This window comes from Procambarus clarkii, chromosome 76 (assembly GCF_040958095.1).
Source record: "Procambarus clarkii isolate CNS0578487 chromosome 76, FALCON_Pclarkii_2.0, whole genome shotgun sequence".
In the NCBI taxonomy this organism is placed as follows: Eukaryota; Metazoa; Arthropoda; class Malacostraca; order Decapoda; family Cambaridae; genus Procambarus; species Procambarus clarkii.
Window position 1 is genome coordinate 28358748 of NC_091225.1, and position 17588 is coordinate 28376335.

General features: G+C 40.5%; 1 protein-coding gene across 3 annotated transcripts in view; it reads left to right on the plus strand.

Moving 5' to 3' along the window:
* Positions 1–7044, plus strand: part of LOC138357127 (zinc finger protein 850-like) — a 98092-nt gene extending 91048 nt beyond the window's left edge. For all 3 annotated transcript variants that reach the window (XM_069313768.1, XM_069313767.1, XM_069313769.1), the window contains one exon: positions 1636–7044. In XM_069313768.1, the coding sequence (XP_069169869.1) occupies positions 4094–6652 (2559 nt within the window). In that variant the 5' untranslated portion in view covers positions 1636–4093 and the 3' untranslated portion in view covers positions 6653–7044. The remainder of the gene's footprint in view (positions 1–1635) is intronic.
* The last annotated feature ends 10544 nt before the right edge of the window (positions 7045–17588 follow it).

The following is a 17588-nucleotide window of genomic DNA, read 5'->3' on the forward strand; positions in this document are numbered from 1 at the left end:
CTCAGGCGCAGTGGTTTTTGGCTCCTGTGGTCATGGTCATAGGTCTCTTCGTCTGCAGCCGTTCTCCCTTTTTCTAGCGAATGATGTGCCTGCTGCTTTCCGGAGGGGTCCTTGGGTTGTCTCAACTTCGTGTTGAGGTGTGGTTCACCGACCGCCTCCCGGGTATGTCCCCTTGTTTTCTTAGGTAGTCTTTGGTGAATAAGCTCCGGGAAGCCGTAGGAGCTCCCCCCAGAAAACCAGCGTTGAACGTAATGAAACGCCATTTTCTGGGTGAGTCCCGGAGGCTCCCCAGGCACCCTCCCGCCCTCCGGTCGGCGTTTTTTTTTTGCGGTTTTGATATCCAGCCTCAGAACTGGGGCGGGGATCGCCGGCGCAGGGGTCTGGGGCTCCCCCTTCCCCCTCCCGGGGAGGGGGGAGTTGCGCAGACATGCGGCGGCGAGGCTCGTGTGACATCATGCTTGTTAGTTCATTTTCCTGGGGGAGTTCTGTCCACTTGTTTGTCGATTTTTGTTGTTAACCAGAATAAGGGTTTGTTTTATGGCGCTTACCTTTCTGGGTGCCTGTCCCGGTCGATGGCAGATATAGAATGCTCCAAATCACATGTGCAATTCTATGGGCCATTGCTCCCCATGCCTCTCTGAGGGGGACCAGGTTCTGGCTCATGGTCCCCGGTAGGCCTAGAACGCCACCCACATCGACTGATGCAAAATAGTTAGGGTATCCATATCAGCCATGGATAGCTCCAGGGAGCCTCCGGGACTCACCCAGAAAATGGCGTTTCATTACATTCAACGCTGGTTTTTTTAATCAGATAGGGTTTGCTTTGGGGTACCCACCTTTCTTTGGTGCCTGTCTTGGTCGATGGCAGACATAGAATGCTTCCAACCTCACGAGGCTTTCTATAGGCCATTGCTCCTCGTGCCTCTCTGAGGGGGGCCTAGGTTCTGGTTTGTGGTCCCTGTTAGGCCTAAGAACTCCATTCACTTGGCTGATGCCACGGTCTAATTCACTCATATCAGCCCGGATAGCTCCAGGGAGCCTCTGGTCTCACCCAGAAGATGGCATTTCATTACATCAATGCTGGTCTTTTAGGTCCAGATAGACAGTTGGCCAACCATCTCTTTCCTGTAGAATCTCTGTGATTCATAAAAACTAAGTAGATTTGTTACACAGGATCTTCCTGTTCGAAAACCATACCGTCTGTCCATTATGATGTCATTATTGTATTCTCCAGGTGTTCTACCCATTGTTGTGTTAACAATGGATCAACCCATTTGGTGTTAGCTATTTTTTTCTAATGTTTTAACTACCATACTTGTTAATGATACGGGTTTATAATTTAGAGGGTCTTCTCGGATACCATTTTTGTAGATTGGAATTATGTTTGCCTTTTTCTATGTACTGTATCTGCTAAGATTCCTGTGTGCAGGGATTTGTACCTGTTTACAGTCTGCTGGCTTCTATATTTTACCTATACTGTATATCTTTGTTTTATTTGGAGAAAGACCCATTATAGTATTGGAATTATTAAAAAAAAATCCTATTTGGGAAATCTTTACTAGATTTCAAAGATTCTGTATTTGGTATTTGTTGACTTTAAACGACTTGGTCATCTCTCAATCCTTTCTTTCACAGCTCCTACAGTCACCAGAAGAATAATACCTGCAGTGTCAGGACCCAGTGGTATTGAATAATACCTGCAGTGTCAGGACCCAGTGGTATTGAATAATACCTGCAGTGTCAGGACCCAGTGGTATTGAATAATACCTGCAGTGTCAGGACCCAGTGGTATTGAATAATACCTGCAGTGTCAGGACCCAGTGGTATTGAATAATACCTGCAGTGTCAGGACCCAGTGGTATTGAATAATACCTGCAGTGTCAGGACCCAGTGGTATTGAATAATACCTGCAGTGTCAGGACCCAGTGGTATTGAATAATACCTGCAGTGTCAGGACCCAGTGGTATTGAATAATACCTGCAGTGTCAGGACCCAGTGGTATTGAATAATACCTGCAGTGTCAGGACCCAGTGGTATTGAATAATACCTGCAGTGTCAGGACCCAGTGGTATTGAATAATACCTGCAGTGTCAGGACCCAGTGGTATTGAATAATACCTGCAGTGTCAGGACCCAGTGGTATTGAATAATACCTGCAGTGTCAGCATCCACACAGACTGTCAGATATACTGCATACGTGTTGTCAGCAGCATTATGAAACACATTATGGTGTAAGAAATACTACATGTAGATGGGTAAGACTGTCTTCAGCACACTCATGTGAATGACTATATGTATTATCAATATGTCATGCATTATTAACATCTCATGCACTATGGTAACAAAGAAAATGTGTATTTAAATTAAATTTGGTGTATCATTAATTTTAAAATCTCGGTATTAGTTCATTGTGTATGTGGTACAGTATTGTTTTTAATACTATTGTTTGGCAAGAAAACATTTTAAGATTTTCAAATTAATTATTTTTATAATCAGGTTCTAATATAAAAAAGTTTAATATATATTTTCAGTTTTAAAACATTACATACTTTTTCTCCTATGTGAGCCATTGTAAATGTTGAAAAAGCATTTAAAATAAATAATCTTTATACTGTATAGTAATTATGAATTTTTTCTTAGGTAATTTGCTCTTAAGCTCAAAAGGCTCTCCAAATAAGATAATATATCAGTGTTCTTTATGCTCAGAATTTATTTATTTATTTACATATTTACATGAATGTATAGGGGATTTAAAAATAACAATGTGCATGGTACATTGGATCAGTAAGTTCTTGTAAAAATCACATACATATATTTTTGCAAATGACAGACCACATGAGGGTCCACTGTACCTGACTCTTGTGCTGTGGTTATATTTATAATAAGACATCCATCAGTTCTGTGGTTATATTTATAATAAGACATCCCTCAGTTCTGTGGTTATATATATAATAAGACATCCCTCAGTTCTGTGGTTATATATATAATAAGACATCCCATAGTTCTGTGGTGATGTTTATAATAAGGTTCTGTAGTGAAACATCTTAATACTGTGGCTGTATTTATAATAAACCATCCCTCTCTGCTGTTGCTATATGTACAGTATGATAAAACAGTATAATTATAAATAAATTTATAATATATTTAATTTTCCTATACAAAGACATTTTGCTAAATCTTAAAAAAAAAAATTGCCACAAGATTTGTTTGTAATGTTTACAAAGTTATACACAGACACTAACTTTCCTGCTGGTGAACGCATGTGGAGACGTAGATTTGTATGTTTGCTTTTACACTTGCTGATTCACAGGAAATATTGTAGAGTATATTTTATGTCTAGCACATTTTATAATATAATAAGCACAATATTATCTTACTATTTATGAATAATACCTGTGGTTTACATATTGTAACTTTTTTCCATTCTCTTGTGTCTTTGACAAGTAATTAAATTGCTTTATATTCCTACAAAAGTTAGATTATTCCAATTGCTTATCTGATATTGAATGCCATCTGTTGACAACAGAGTTAACACTATAACCTGTGTGCTCTATTCTGGTTACTCTATACTGATTACTATGTAGTTACTTGAATTATTTATGTATCCGACAGTCCAAGTGTTTTTGGCATCTCTTAACAATATTTGCTTTAGTAATAAATAAAAGCTCATGCATTTAAAATTATATAAAAAATATATTACTAAGATTTATAAAGAACACAACAATTTATAAAGGAGACAAATACTAGTAATAATTGTCTACAAGACTTAACTAATGAAATGTAGAATATTTCATTAGATAATACTTGCTTATTGGATCAAATAGCTGTAAAGGTTTATACAATCAAGAAAACTGTACAAATATTTATTCAAAAGAAAAATGTCATCAGTGTTGAATGTTTAAAATTATATTATGAAAACATCTCGCATAATAGCATACAAAACATTTTGAGAAAAAAATAAATACATTACTACTACTTTAGTAGTAGTAATGTACTACAACTACTTTAAAAAATATCAAAATATAAATAAGTGACCGTTCAGGAGAAAAGTCATATCACTGTAGAATGTGCCTGAAAGACTTTAAAAATAAATTATGGCTAATAACACACACACAAGGATTCATAAAGGAGAGAAACCATATCACTGTTCAGTGTGTCAAAAAAACTTTACACGGAAATCAAATCTAATAACACACATGAGGATTCATACAGGAGAGAAGCCATATCACTGTTCAGAATGTCAAAAAGACTTTTCACAAAAATCATCTCTAATAACACACATGAGGATTCATACAGGAGAGAAACCATATCACTGTTCAGAGTGTCAAAAAGACTTTCCACAAAAATCATCTCTAATAACACACATGAGAATTCATACAGGAGAGAATGCATATCACTGTTCAGAATGTCAAAAAGACTTTCCACAAAAATCATATCTAAGAAGACACATGAGGATTCATACAGGAGAGAAACCATATCACTGTTCAGAGTGTCAAAAAGACTTTTCACTTAAATCAAATCTAATAACACACATGAGGATTCATACAGGAGAGAAACCATATCACTGTTCAGAATGTCAAAAAGACTTTTCACAAAAATCATCTCTAATAACACACATGAGAATTCATACAGGAGAGAAACCATATCACTGTTCAGAGTGTCAAAAAGACTTTCCACAAAAATCATCTCTAATAACACACATGAGAATTCATACAGGAGAGAATGCATATCACTGTTCAGAATGTCAAAAAGACTTTCCACAAAAATCATATCTAAGAAGACACATGAGGATTCATACAGGAGAGAAACCATATCACTGTTCAGAGTGTCAAAAAGACTTTTCACTTAAATCAAATCTAATAACACACATGAGGATTCATACAGGAGAGAAACCATATCACTGTTCAGAATGTCAAAAAGACTTTTCACATAAATCATCTCTAATAACACACATGAGAATTCATACAGGAGAGAAACCATATCACTGTTCAGAGTGTCAAAAAGACTTTCCACAAAAATCATCTCTAATAACACACATGAGAATTCATACAGGAGAGAATGCATATCACTGTTCAGAATGTCAAAAAGACTTTCCACAAAAATCATATCTAAGAAGACACATGAGGATTCATACAGGAGAGAAACCATATCACTGTTCAGAGTGTCAAAAAGACTTTTCACTTAAATCAAATCTAATAACACACATGAGGATTCATACAGGAGAGAAACCATATCACTGTTCAGAATGTCAAAAAGACTTTTCACAAAAATCATCTCAAATAACACACATGAGAATTCATACAGGAGAGAAACCATATCACTGTTCAGAGTGTCAAAAAGACTTTCCACAAAAATCATCTCTAATAACACACATGAGAATTCATACAGGAGAGAGTGCATATCACTGTTCAGAATGTCAAAAAGACTTTCCACAAAAATCATATCTAAGAAGACACATGAGGATTCATACAGGAGAGAAACCATATCACTGTTCAGAGTGTCAAAAAGACTTTTCACTTAAATCAAATCTAATAACACACATGAGGATTCATACAGGAGAGAAACCATATCACTGTTCAGAATGTCAAAAAGACTTTTCACATAAATCATCTCTAATAACACACATGAGAATTCATACAGGAGAGAAACCATATCACTGTTCAGAGTGTCAAAAAGACTTTCCACAAAAATCATCTCTAATAACACACATGAGAATTCATACAGGAGAGAATGCATATCACTGTTCAGAATGTCAAAAAGACTTTCCACAAAAATCATATCTAAGAAGACACATGAGGATTCATACAGGAGAGAAACCATATCACTGTTCAGAGTGTCAAAAAGACTTTTCACTTAAATCAAATCTAATAACACACATGAGGATTCATACAGGAGAGAAACCATATCACTGTTCAGAATGTCAAAAAGACTTTTCACAAAAATCATCTCAAATAACACACATGAGAATTCATACAGGAGAGAAACCATATCACTGTTCAGAGTGTCAAAAAGACTTTCCACAAAAATCATCTCTAATAACACACATGAGAATTCATACAGGAGAGAATGCATATCACTGTTCAGAATGTCAAAAAGACTTTCCACAAAAATCATATCTAAGAAGACACATGAGGATTCATACAGGAGAGAAACCATATCACTGTTCAGAATGTCAAAAAGACTTTTCACAAAAATCATCTCTAATAACACACATGAGAATTCATACAGGAGAGAATGCATATCACTGTTCAGAATGTCAAAAAGACTTTCCACAAAAATCATATCTAAGAAGATACATGAGGATTCATACAGGAGAGAAACCATATCACTGTTCAGAGTGTCAAAAAGACTTTTCACTTAAATCAAATCTAATAACACACATGAGGATTCATACAGGAGAGAAACCATATCACTGTTCAGAATGTCAAAAAGACTTTTCACTTAAATCAAATCTAATAACACACATGAGGATTCATACAGGAGAGAATGCATATCACTGTTCAGTGTGTCAAAAAGACTTTTCACAAAAATCATATAAAAGAAAACACATGAGGATTCATACAGGAGAGAAACCATATCACTGTTCAGAGTGTCAAAAAGACTTTAAACAAAAATCAAATCTAATAAAGCACATTAGGATTCATACAGCATAAGTCATTTGAATATTGTCAAAAACACACAGAAATCACAATAGCGTGATGCATCAATGAAAAAATCCACAAGGACCGTGACGAGGATTTGAACCTACGTCTTAGATCATCGCAGACGCTGCCTTATCGACTGAGCTACGACATGGTAAAAAGAGTTGAAACCAGAAGTTTTACTGAACTTACTTGAATCCTGCAGCCTCTCCGAGACACAAACGAGGGTTTTACACAACTTCCCCATGCACTCTAGCTATGTCAATAGGCCGTTCTACCTCTTCTGACGGTTCGAATCCTCGTCACGGCCCTTGTGGATTTGTTCATTGAAGCATCACGCTATTGTGATTTGCGTGTGTAATGAAGTGAGGGGAAGAGGTAGAACAACCAAAGAACTCCCTCCCAAAAGAAAACAATAAAACTTACTTGGCATAGTTATTACTTTCTCTTTTCTCCTCCAGCTTTTACTGCGCATAACTCTACTGCTCTCTTGATCTGTCGTGATATTCCCTTCATCCCCCGACTTTTTCAGTTACCCATTCAGTGTTTTGTGGTCCGTATCTTTGTGAGTAAATGGTATACAGTCTGTTCCGTTTATCTCCCCTCAAATTTTACGCTTTCTCTTCATGATCCTAAACACCTGTTGGACTCTTTACCAGAGCCTGTGCTCCTTTTGGAGGATTTTAACTGTCAGCATACCTTCTGGGGAGATATTCTGACAAACACCCGGGGATGCCTTCTTGAACCATTTGTGCTCACTTCTCTTCATTTATAACTAGTGAATTCTGGCAAACCCACTCATGTTGATTCCCCACCCTTTCCTGTATTGATCTTTCTGCTCATCTTCTCTTTATATGGACTTCACCTGGCGGGTTCTTGATGACCTACATAAGTGACCTTTTCCCCATCCATCTCACTTTTCTTTTCTTCTCACCCTCCCCTCTCCTTCCCTAGATGGAAGTTTGACAAGGCTGTTTGGAACCTCTTTACCTTTGTGTTACTCTTTCCAACCTCTCTGATTTTCCTCTTTCTCGAGACCCCCTCCTCCTTTCATGACAGTTTTTGATGCTGCCCTCCTCGCTCTACCTCCCGGGGTGCACAGAAGTGCATTCCCTGGTGGAATGCAGCCTGTGCTCAGGCTGTCCACTGTAAGCGTGCGGCCTGGAAGAAACACCATTGTTGATGGACGCCTGATTCTTTGCTTTTGCGCCAGAAGTCAAGTGTATGACTAAGAGTGAGAGTTGGAGATCTTTCATTTCCATTATTATGTCTAACACCCCTCTGCCCCTGATCTGGGAGGAAATCTGCAAGTTAGTGGGTAAGTTTTTTCCAGATGGCTTGCCAGTTCTTCACCTCTGTGGTTCTGTTGTGGCAGATCCGGTCTCAGTCAAAACCGAACTGGTTCACACTTTTCAACTGTTAGCTCCGATTCTCATCTTCCTCCTTTCCTTACTCTTAAGCCTCTTCTTGAATCTTGTCACTTAGATTTTCAAACGCCTCTTCATCTTCTCTATAACGCTCCTCTCTCTCTCAGAACTCCATTCTGCCCTGGCCTTCTGCGGTTCTACAGCGGCGGGTTCATTTGATATTCATTATGTAATACTTTGACATCTCCCTCCATACATATTTCAGTATTTACTGAATGTTTACAACAGTGTCTGGGAGTTGTCATCAGTTCCCAAGGACTGACTTGAGGCGGTTATTCTTCCTATTTGAAAACCTAGTTCTCTGTGGTCATTCCCTAAAGACTTTCGCTCCATTGCTTTAATGAGTCGTGTCTGCAACCTCTTTAAATGTATGGTCAGTGTCTGTCTGATATGGTTCTTGGAACGCTATCGCCCTCCCTCTCTTCTTCTCAATTTGGCTTTCGCAAGTGTTGCTGCATGACTGATGTCCTCCTGAACTTAGAGGTCTATGTTTGTACTACCTTTGCTGTGAAGACCTTCGTGGTTGCAGTCCTTTTGGACCTGGAAAAGGCGTATGACACCACCTGGAGATACCACATTCTGTTCCAACAATGTTCTTTTGGCCTTCGTGGCAATCTCCCTCTCTAACTCAAGATCTTCCTCTCTTGTCATTCCCTTAGAATGAGATTCTAAGGGAACCTCTCTGCCTCTTTTCGGCAATACGAAGGTGTACCTCAAGGTTGTGTTCTGAGCACTACTATTTTCCTGGTAACCCTCAATGGTCTTCTTTCCTCCCATCCCTCTGGCATTTTCTCAGCTCTCTATGTTGATGATCTTACCCTCTGCTGTCAAGGTGATGACTCGCCTTTTCTCCAATGGCGGCTTCAACTTGCGATTGATACCATGTTGTCCTGGGCCACCAATCATGGCTTCAAGTTCTCTCCAACTAAGACTTGTGCTATGACCTTTACTTGGAAGCAGGTCGTTCTTCGACCCCACTCTGTCCTCTTTATAGTAATCCTCTTTTATAAAGGATTCTGTTAAACTTTTTGAGTTAATCTTTGACACTTGCTTGTCTTAATCACCCCTTATCTCTTACCTTCGAGTTGAATGCTTCAAAGCCCTTAACTTACTTAAGGTCTTGTCCCATACTTCCTGGGGAGCTGAAGGGCTCATGCTGCTTGCTCTCTTTACATTCCTTTCTCATGCTGTCTAAACTCAATTACGGCTGTCCTGCTTACTCTTCTGCCTCCCCCCTCCCTGTTCAGCTCGTTGATGCCATGAGGGGGGCTTAGTGGGCGGCTGCTGGAGTGTAATGCTCCTTGGGACACTCCTCTGCCTTTTTGTAGCCTTGTGCTCCTGCTGCTATCCTCTCTAATTGTGCTGAACAACTTTTCCTTTTCCTTCTGTTTCGTTTTTCTCCCCCCTCTTCTCCTATCTGCTTGTCGTTTCCTGCCGACCTTTTGCTTGTTTTGGTTATTCCTTTGGACTACTTCTATTTTGACGCCCGGGTGCTTGAGGAGCATACTCCTGCACCCGTAGAACTGTAGTACCCAAAGTCGAGAGCGAGGGGAACCTTTTATTGTCAATCCTCCTTTCATCACTGAACACGCTCTCGACAGACTGACGGTTCTTAAGGTGGCGTTTGTGGGGCGTATACTCACGACACAGCCTAGGGGGCCCCAGCATGATCAGCAATAGCTTCTTGTTGGGTGTCCTGCCTCTAACTGTGGCTCCATGGTGGGTGTGGGGGCACATTTGTGAATGAATGTTTCTTTTTTATCCTCATGTTAAATTCTGTTTCTCCTTTACCTTCTCAGGCTCGTGGGGTGGGCGACCAAGCCCCCGAGTCTGTCCGTGTTGGAAGACCGGGCTCTGCAGCCTCCGCTGCATTGGGCCCCGACCTTGCTCCTCCATTGGCCAGAATGTTTTGGCAGTAATGTGCATTTACAAAGGTGAAATGTAATTCTGATCAGCTTCCATATATACTTTATACACATTCATATACATACACACACATATATACATATATACATACATATATACACACACACACATGCATTCACATACATTTGTCTCTTTTACTCTGACAGGGTGAGATGATGATAGAGAAACTAGTGTGCAATTAAGTGCTTAATCACTGAAGGTGATTAAGCACCATGGCTTAATCACTGAAGGTCATTAAGGTGCTTTTACAAGCTCAGGTTATATAGTTACATCACATACATACATTGTATAATTGATACATTACATGGTTAATCTTGGGTATAAGTCCAATATATCATCAAGTGTTCCAGTACTCATATAGTAATTACACAGTTCAGCATACCTTAGCCCAGGAGGGCGAAAGTCAGTCAATCTACAATATAATATTCAAGAGAGTGCATGTTTTCTCTTTCACAAAGTTGACACATTGTGTACTCGACATTTGGGTTTTGAGAAAGCTGCCAGATACGTCTATATCCCAGGCGTATTCTGGCCACTATAACATCACATTGCCAGGTTCTTGTTCTATAGTCCCATATGTGAATGTCTCCTCACGATATCCATCATAATATTTAATGCTACAACTTTCAGGTCTTTGTGAATTTGTTAGGTTGGTGAGATCTGCATTAGATATTTGTTTAAGTATTCTCTTTGTCACTGCTAATGAAACACCCATATCAATTTCTACCACTGGTTTTCTACAGGCTTTCTTTGCAAGCATATCAACAGTGTCATGCCTTGAGATGCCAACATGTGATGGTATCCATAGGAATTTAATTTCAAATCTGTTTTCTTTAGCAGCTAAAACATTCATTCGAATATCACTGACTATTTTCTGGGTGTCACTACTATGTGCGTTCAATGCCAGGAGTGCATTCTGCGAGTCACAGTATAAAAGTCCACTGCCTTTGTCTTTTAAAAATTCAGTGGCAAGGTATATGCCTGCAAGTTCGGTTTGAGTTGTACTTGCCCAGTCATTGACGTGCTTCATTGCTGTATGTGTTCAAATATATTACATGCACATTCGGTACATCGTCCACATTCTTCTACAGAGCCGTCGGTATAGCACTGATACACATCGTTACCCATACTCTGAGTACTTTCAGTGATGCTTTTCAGTGTTAACTGTTTTAATAATGTAGAGTGCACATTATCCTAATTGCATTGTCCCTCTTACGGTCGTGCACATCCTTGTTAAATATCCTGACTTCCGGGACGAGCTTGTGTCTTGTTTTCCGACCGTCCCTCGCTGTTGTTTGTATCTTAATGGTATTCTTGGTGACTCGGATACTTTTGATATCGTTCACCTTATGCGTTTCTATTCTCGTATTAGCGTCCTTGGTGATATTTAGCGCCCTCTGGTTATCCCACACATTTGATAGTGCTACATAACCTTCCCGGTTTGGTGCCTTCTTTTTGATAATTACTTACTTCTGCCTTTCCCTCAACTCTTCGTCGTCTTGATGCTCTTCACTGTACTAGGCTACGCCTCAGTTCTGGTGCCTTTCGTTTGATTCCTACCCAGAGCCTGTATGTTGTAACCGGCATCCTGTGTCTACAGGATCAGTGTGATCGTTACTGTCTTCACTACTTTGCGCGGTCCCTACAACACCCTCACTCTTGCTAATGTCGTACTTTGACCATTACCCCTCCTGTAGACCCTGTTCCCTTTCACCACCTTCCCCTTTCTGTGTGACTGTCTTGCTGGCAAGGTTCTCTCTCTCGGATCGTCTTGCAAATGTTTTTCCTTGTGTCATTCCATCTTTGCCCCTATAGTGGGTCCCTATTCCTAAGTTTTGACCCCACATGAGTAAAGCTTTTACCCCTCCTACAGTTCTGAAACGAATTTTCCTTGCTCACTTTTATTCACACTCCTGCTTTATCTCCATCTTCACAAATGTATCCAAGTCTGCCGATGATGTAGGCTACTCTGTTGTATTTCCTGACTGCACCTGTATGTGTCGCCTGCCTCTGGAGGCATCTTCATGGCAGAACTCAATGTAATTTTGAATGCTCTTCGTGAACTGCTTTCTCGCTGTCAATCTTCCTTTGTTGTAATAGACTCGCAGTGCCCTAATGGCTCTGGAATCCTCTAATCCTGTCCATCTTGTAGTCGTCGAAATTCAATAATGACTGTTTCTTATCTCCTGTAGATTTCAGACAGTCGAGTTTTGCTGGGTTCCCAGTCAAATAGGCGTTTCCTTAAATGTGCGTGCTGATGCTGTTGCGAAGGAGGCTAGCCGCACTTGACCCATTTCCCGCAAAGGTATTCCTTATTTCGACTTCTACCCAGTTATTCATTCCTCAATCCTTGCCCGGTGACAGGATCACTGATCTTCTGTTACTGGTAACAAGCTGTGTGCTCTTAAGGGTAGCATGTCACCACGGCCTTTCTCTTACCACCAAAACCGGCGGTGGGAAATGGCTCTCGCGAGATTATGTATTGGTCATACCCGTTTAACCACTTAACTGCGCCAACCGAGTATTCTCGATTGGTGCATGTGGTGTTTGTGTGTTACTGAGAAAGTCTTGGTTGTAGGGTTGATGTAAAGTCATGACTTGGTTACTGACTTTAATACTTAATATGATTACATGACTAGTAGCTACCAAGCTTGGCTGGCGTCCTGTACGCTCTCCTGTTTACCTTTCTCTCTCTCTGGCGTCTCAGCCGCCGCACATAGAAAACGGATGGTACCATTTTCTGTGAACATGACATCCCTCCTTTTCTTTAAAAAGAATGAATACAGGATGTCTACCATACTTGTAGCACAAAGCAAAGTTATTGACACAAAGTAAGTTATTACCATATCAAGAGATACTGCATACATTTAACATTAATTAAGCACACAAAGAATTTAAACAACTTAATCTTTTCCACAAAGGATTTCAATGTTAAAAATACATATGCAATGTTAAACAAACATGAAAGAAACTGTACTACAAAGTTACAAAATATTGAATGAGATATCTGCATTATTCAAACAATATTAAATTTAGTTTAGCATAATAAGTAAATACTTTTCATTACATAGGAACACAATTAATCATCAAATCGTGTAGGGCGTTTAACATGACGTTTAGGACGAGAGTCCTTAAATGCAATAACATCCCTTGATGAATTGTTTGTCGGGTTATAACTATTTTTTTCTTTTTCTTTTGCACGACTTTGCACTTCATCATTTTCTACACTAGTTGGAATCACTTTGAAATAAGCCATATTACGTGTTATACTATGATCTCTATTAGTAGCTGTTACCATAGTTCCTTTTACACTAATCACTTTATATGGTTTTGTATCATACGGCATATCTAACTTTCCCTCTTTTTTCTTTTTAACGAGAACAGTGTCACCAACCTTTATGAACTGTTCCTTTGCACGTTGATCATGAGCAATTTTCATTTTGCCCTTGGCTAGTGCATCCTTCTGAGCGAGACGTTTATCCGTTACCTCGGCTGGCATGACGGGTAGTGCGATTCTCATAGGACGTCCAAATAAAAGTTCACCAGGTGACTTGCCCAGTGTTCCATGCGGTGTTGCACGGTAGTTCCTGAGAAAAGCATACATAGCTTGTTTCCAGGATCGTCCTTCGGCATGAGCACAGCGTACCGCTTTCATGAGAGGTTGCATGAATCTCTCAACTTCTCCATTTGCTTGAGGATGTAGTGGCATCACACGGCGGTGTTTGAATCCAATATGCTCAGCAAAGTTGACAAAGTCTTGTCCATTGAATGGCGGTCCATTGTCTGTCTTGACAACTTCAGGAATGCCAAAGTTTGAAAAGATCTTGTCAAGTTTCGGGATGACGGCCTTTGCAGATGTGGAATTGATGATTTCTACTTCTGGATAACGTGAGTGATCATCAATGACTACCATCAAGTACTCTCCAGTTGGTAGCGGTCCGCAGAAGTAGATCGATACTTCCGTCCATGGTGCAGCAGGTAGTGGTGAAGGTTGTAGAGGTGTTGGTCTTGAAGTATCCACTGCAGCTTGGCAAGGGACACAGGCATCATGCATATCCTTTGCTTGACGATCAATGCCAGGAAACCACACCTTTTCTCGTAGCAGCTGTTTGGTCCTAACAAGACCTTGGTGTCCTTGATGTGCAAGCTTCAGAGCACGTTGCTGGAGAACGGCTGGAATCACGATACGAGTACCTCGCAGCACAGTGTCGCGTTGTTGCGTAACACTTAATTCTGTCTGGATGCGTTCAAGTGCTTTGAATGCATCTTGGTCAACTCCTGAGGGTGGGATGCGTGGAAACTTTTTCTTAGTCAATGCATCCACTGTTGCTTGCAGAGTTGGGTCCTCCAGGGTTGCAGTACGGATTTCATCAAGAGTGAGAGCCTTAGGGACTGCATCACAGGTTACAGAGTGTACATATTCCTCGGCAACTTGCTGATGCTTGGTGATGGTGAAACTGTTGGCAGGATGTCGACTGATGTAATCAGCGGGATTGCCTGCACCCGGCTTGTATTTCACCGTAAAGTTGTATGGTTGCAGACGAAGAGCCCATCTCTCAATGCGAGCTGGTGGTTTGGACTTTGGATTATTGAAGATGGTCTCCAACGGTTTGTGGTCAGTGACTATCGTGGTGAAGGGTGCACCAAGCAGATACACATTGAAGTGTTCACAGCCCCATACAAGAGCAAGAGCTTCCTTCTCTGTCTGACTGTATCGTTGCTCAACATCTGTGAGAGAACGGCTGGCGTAGGCAATTACTACTCGGGAATCTGGTTGACCAGGTTTGTGTTGGGCTAAAACAGCACCTAAACCAACAGGACTAGCATCCACTGTTAACTCAGTGTCCATTGATGGATCAAAGTATGCAGCAGTCGCATTCTCTACTAGTGCATCTTTCACAGCATCAAATGCATTTTGCTCGATATCGCTCCAGTACCATGATGCATTTTTCTTCAGGAGCTCACGTAGAGGCTTTGTAATGGTAGCAAAATCTGGAATGAAGCGAGAACAGTAGTTTGCCATTCCCAGAAAACTATGTACTTCAGTGGACGTTGAAGGAGGTGCAGCATTCTTGATATCTGCAACTTTCTTAGGATCTGGAGACAGACCTTTGTCACTAGGTACATGTCCAAAGAATTCAATTTTATGTTGATTGAACTCACACTTTGCTCGGCTTAACGTCAGATTCTTTTCTCGTAAGCGTTGCAATGTTGCACGAAGAGCTTTGTCGTGTTCAGCTTGGGTACGGCCATAAACAATGATGTCATCAGACATGTTGTCAGCATTAGGTATGTCATGCAATACCTGGCTGATGATGTGCTGGAATACCTCGGCAGCACTGTTAATACCAAAACTCAGGCGCTTGTACCTATACAGACCTCGATGTGTCGTAAACGTTGTGATGAAGCGACTCTCATCATCAAGTTCAAGCTGATGATAGCCCTTGTTTAAATCTAACTTGCTGAATACAGTTGCACCATTCAAGCGGTAGATCATATCATCTACAGTCGGTGTAGGATGGCGTTCACGCATTATTGCCTTGTTGGGAACACGCATGTCCACACAAATGCGTATCTCATCTGGATTCTTCGGCTTTGGTGGAGTGACAATTGGGCTTACCCATGGTGTTGGGCCTGTTACTGGTTCAATGATATCTAGTTCGATCAGCCTATCCAGTTCGGCATCGACTTTCTTGCGAGTATGGAATGGTTGTCGGCGATGTGGTTGGGCAACTGGAATTACATCTGGGTTGATATGCAGATGTACTTTGCTATCAGTATAACAACCTATGGATTTAAATCGATCAGAAAATTCAGCAACAATACCATCAACATTGTTTGCAGATTCCACTGCTACAGCATTAGAAAGCTGAAGTAGCCCCAATTTGGTTGAAGTCTTGTAACTGAGTAAAGACTCCTTTGCATTCCTAACAACATGGAATGTAGTAATGAGCATTGCATTCTTTGACTTAATCTCTGCAGTTAAAGTTCCAATCACTGGCAAGGCTAACTTCGAAGCATAGGCAGTGGCTTTACCATTGTATTTTTCTAGCTTTGGGAACTGTTTTCTAAATTTTTCATAGTGGCACTCAGCAATGGTATCAATTTGCAGTCTCCGTGGTGTAGTGGTAAGACACTCGCCTGGCGTTCCGCGAGCGCTATGTCATGGGTTCGTATCCTGGCCGGGGAGGATTTACTGGGCGCAATTCCTTAACTGTAGCCTCTGTTTAACGCAACAGTAAAATGTGTACTTGGATGAAAAAACGATTCTTCGCGGCAGGGGATCGTATTCCAGGGACCATAGGATTAAGGACCTGCCCGAAACGCTACGCGTACTAGTGGCTGTACAAGAATGTAACAACTCTTGTATATATCTCAAAAAAAAAAAAAAAAAAAAAAAAAAAAAAAAAAAAAAAAAGTTTGATCCAGTGTCAATGAGAACCTTGAGACAAATACCAGCAATGTATACACATGTCTCTGGGTTGTTTGGAAGATCATTCCATTCTGTGATTGCTTGTACTCCATAAGTATAATCACATTCACTGTCATCTGAGACTGGTTGTAATGAAATGTTGTCTTGTACATTGTTAACATTCTTGATTTGAGGTGCAATATTGTGTTTACCACCTCGACCCCTATGACCTGATCCTCGTACAGTGCTTTTATTCATTGACTGTGGTTTCTTTAGTGCAGAACGACACATAGCACCAAAATGACCTAGTTTTCCACACTCATAGCACTTCTTACCTTGAGCAGGACAAACATTATCTTGGTGTGGGTAGTCTCCTCCACAATTGTAACATTTATTGTTGACACCCTCTGATGTGGGTCGTTGTGACTGCTTGAGACTTGTTCCTTGACCCCAGTTGTGACGTGGTTCTCGGCTAAATTTACTGTTAGGTTTGCCATGATATCTTCTTTGATTACGATGTCCTCCCTGAACCTTACATACCTCATCACTGTTAGTAACAGTGGCAGAACCGTTATTGGCACTGCACTCCATGACACGAGCATCACGTGCAGCATCTTCCATTCGACGAGCCATATATCCAGTATCTTGGTAAGAGAACTTTCATCATCAACAAGTTCTAGAGCTCTTCGACGGAGACGTGTAGATGTGCATGTTTCAATTATTTGCTGTTTGATTTCTTTGTCAACATCAGCAAACTCACAATGGGCTGCTAAACCCTGCAGACGTGTGTGGTATTGATCCACAGTTTCATTAGAGAGTTGTTTTGCTCTCCTGAAATGCATAATTTCCATTGCAGTATTTTGCCTTGGTTTGAAATGCTCTGTTAGTTTGGCTTTGGCAGTGTCATAATCTTTGGCACCACCAGTGTCTTTCAGTGTGTCAAAGATGTCACAAACTCTATCACCTGCATAATGAAGTAGAAAGGCACGCTTTCTTTCAGCACTTTTGATGTCAGAAACTATCAACAAATTTTCAAACTTTTTAAGCCATTTGACCCACCTCTGTGACAGGTTTGTCTGGTCACAGTCAGGATCAAATGCAGGAAACTGAGGTATATTTGCCATTTTTACTGAATAAATGTAACTTATCACTTAAATGTTCCTCAGAATATTAAACACTTACT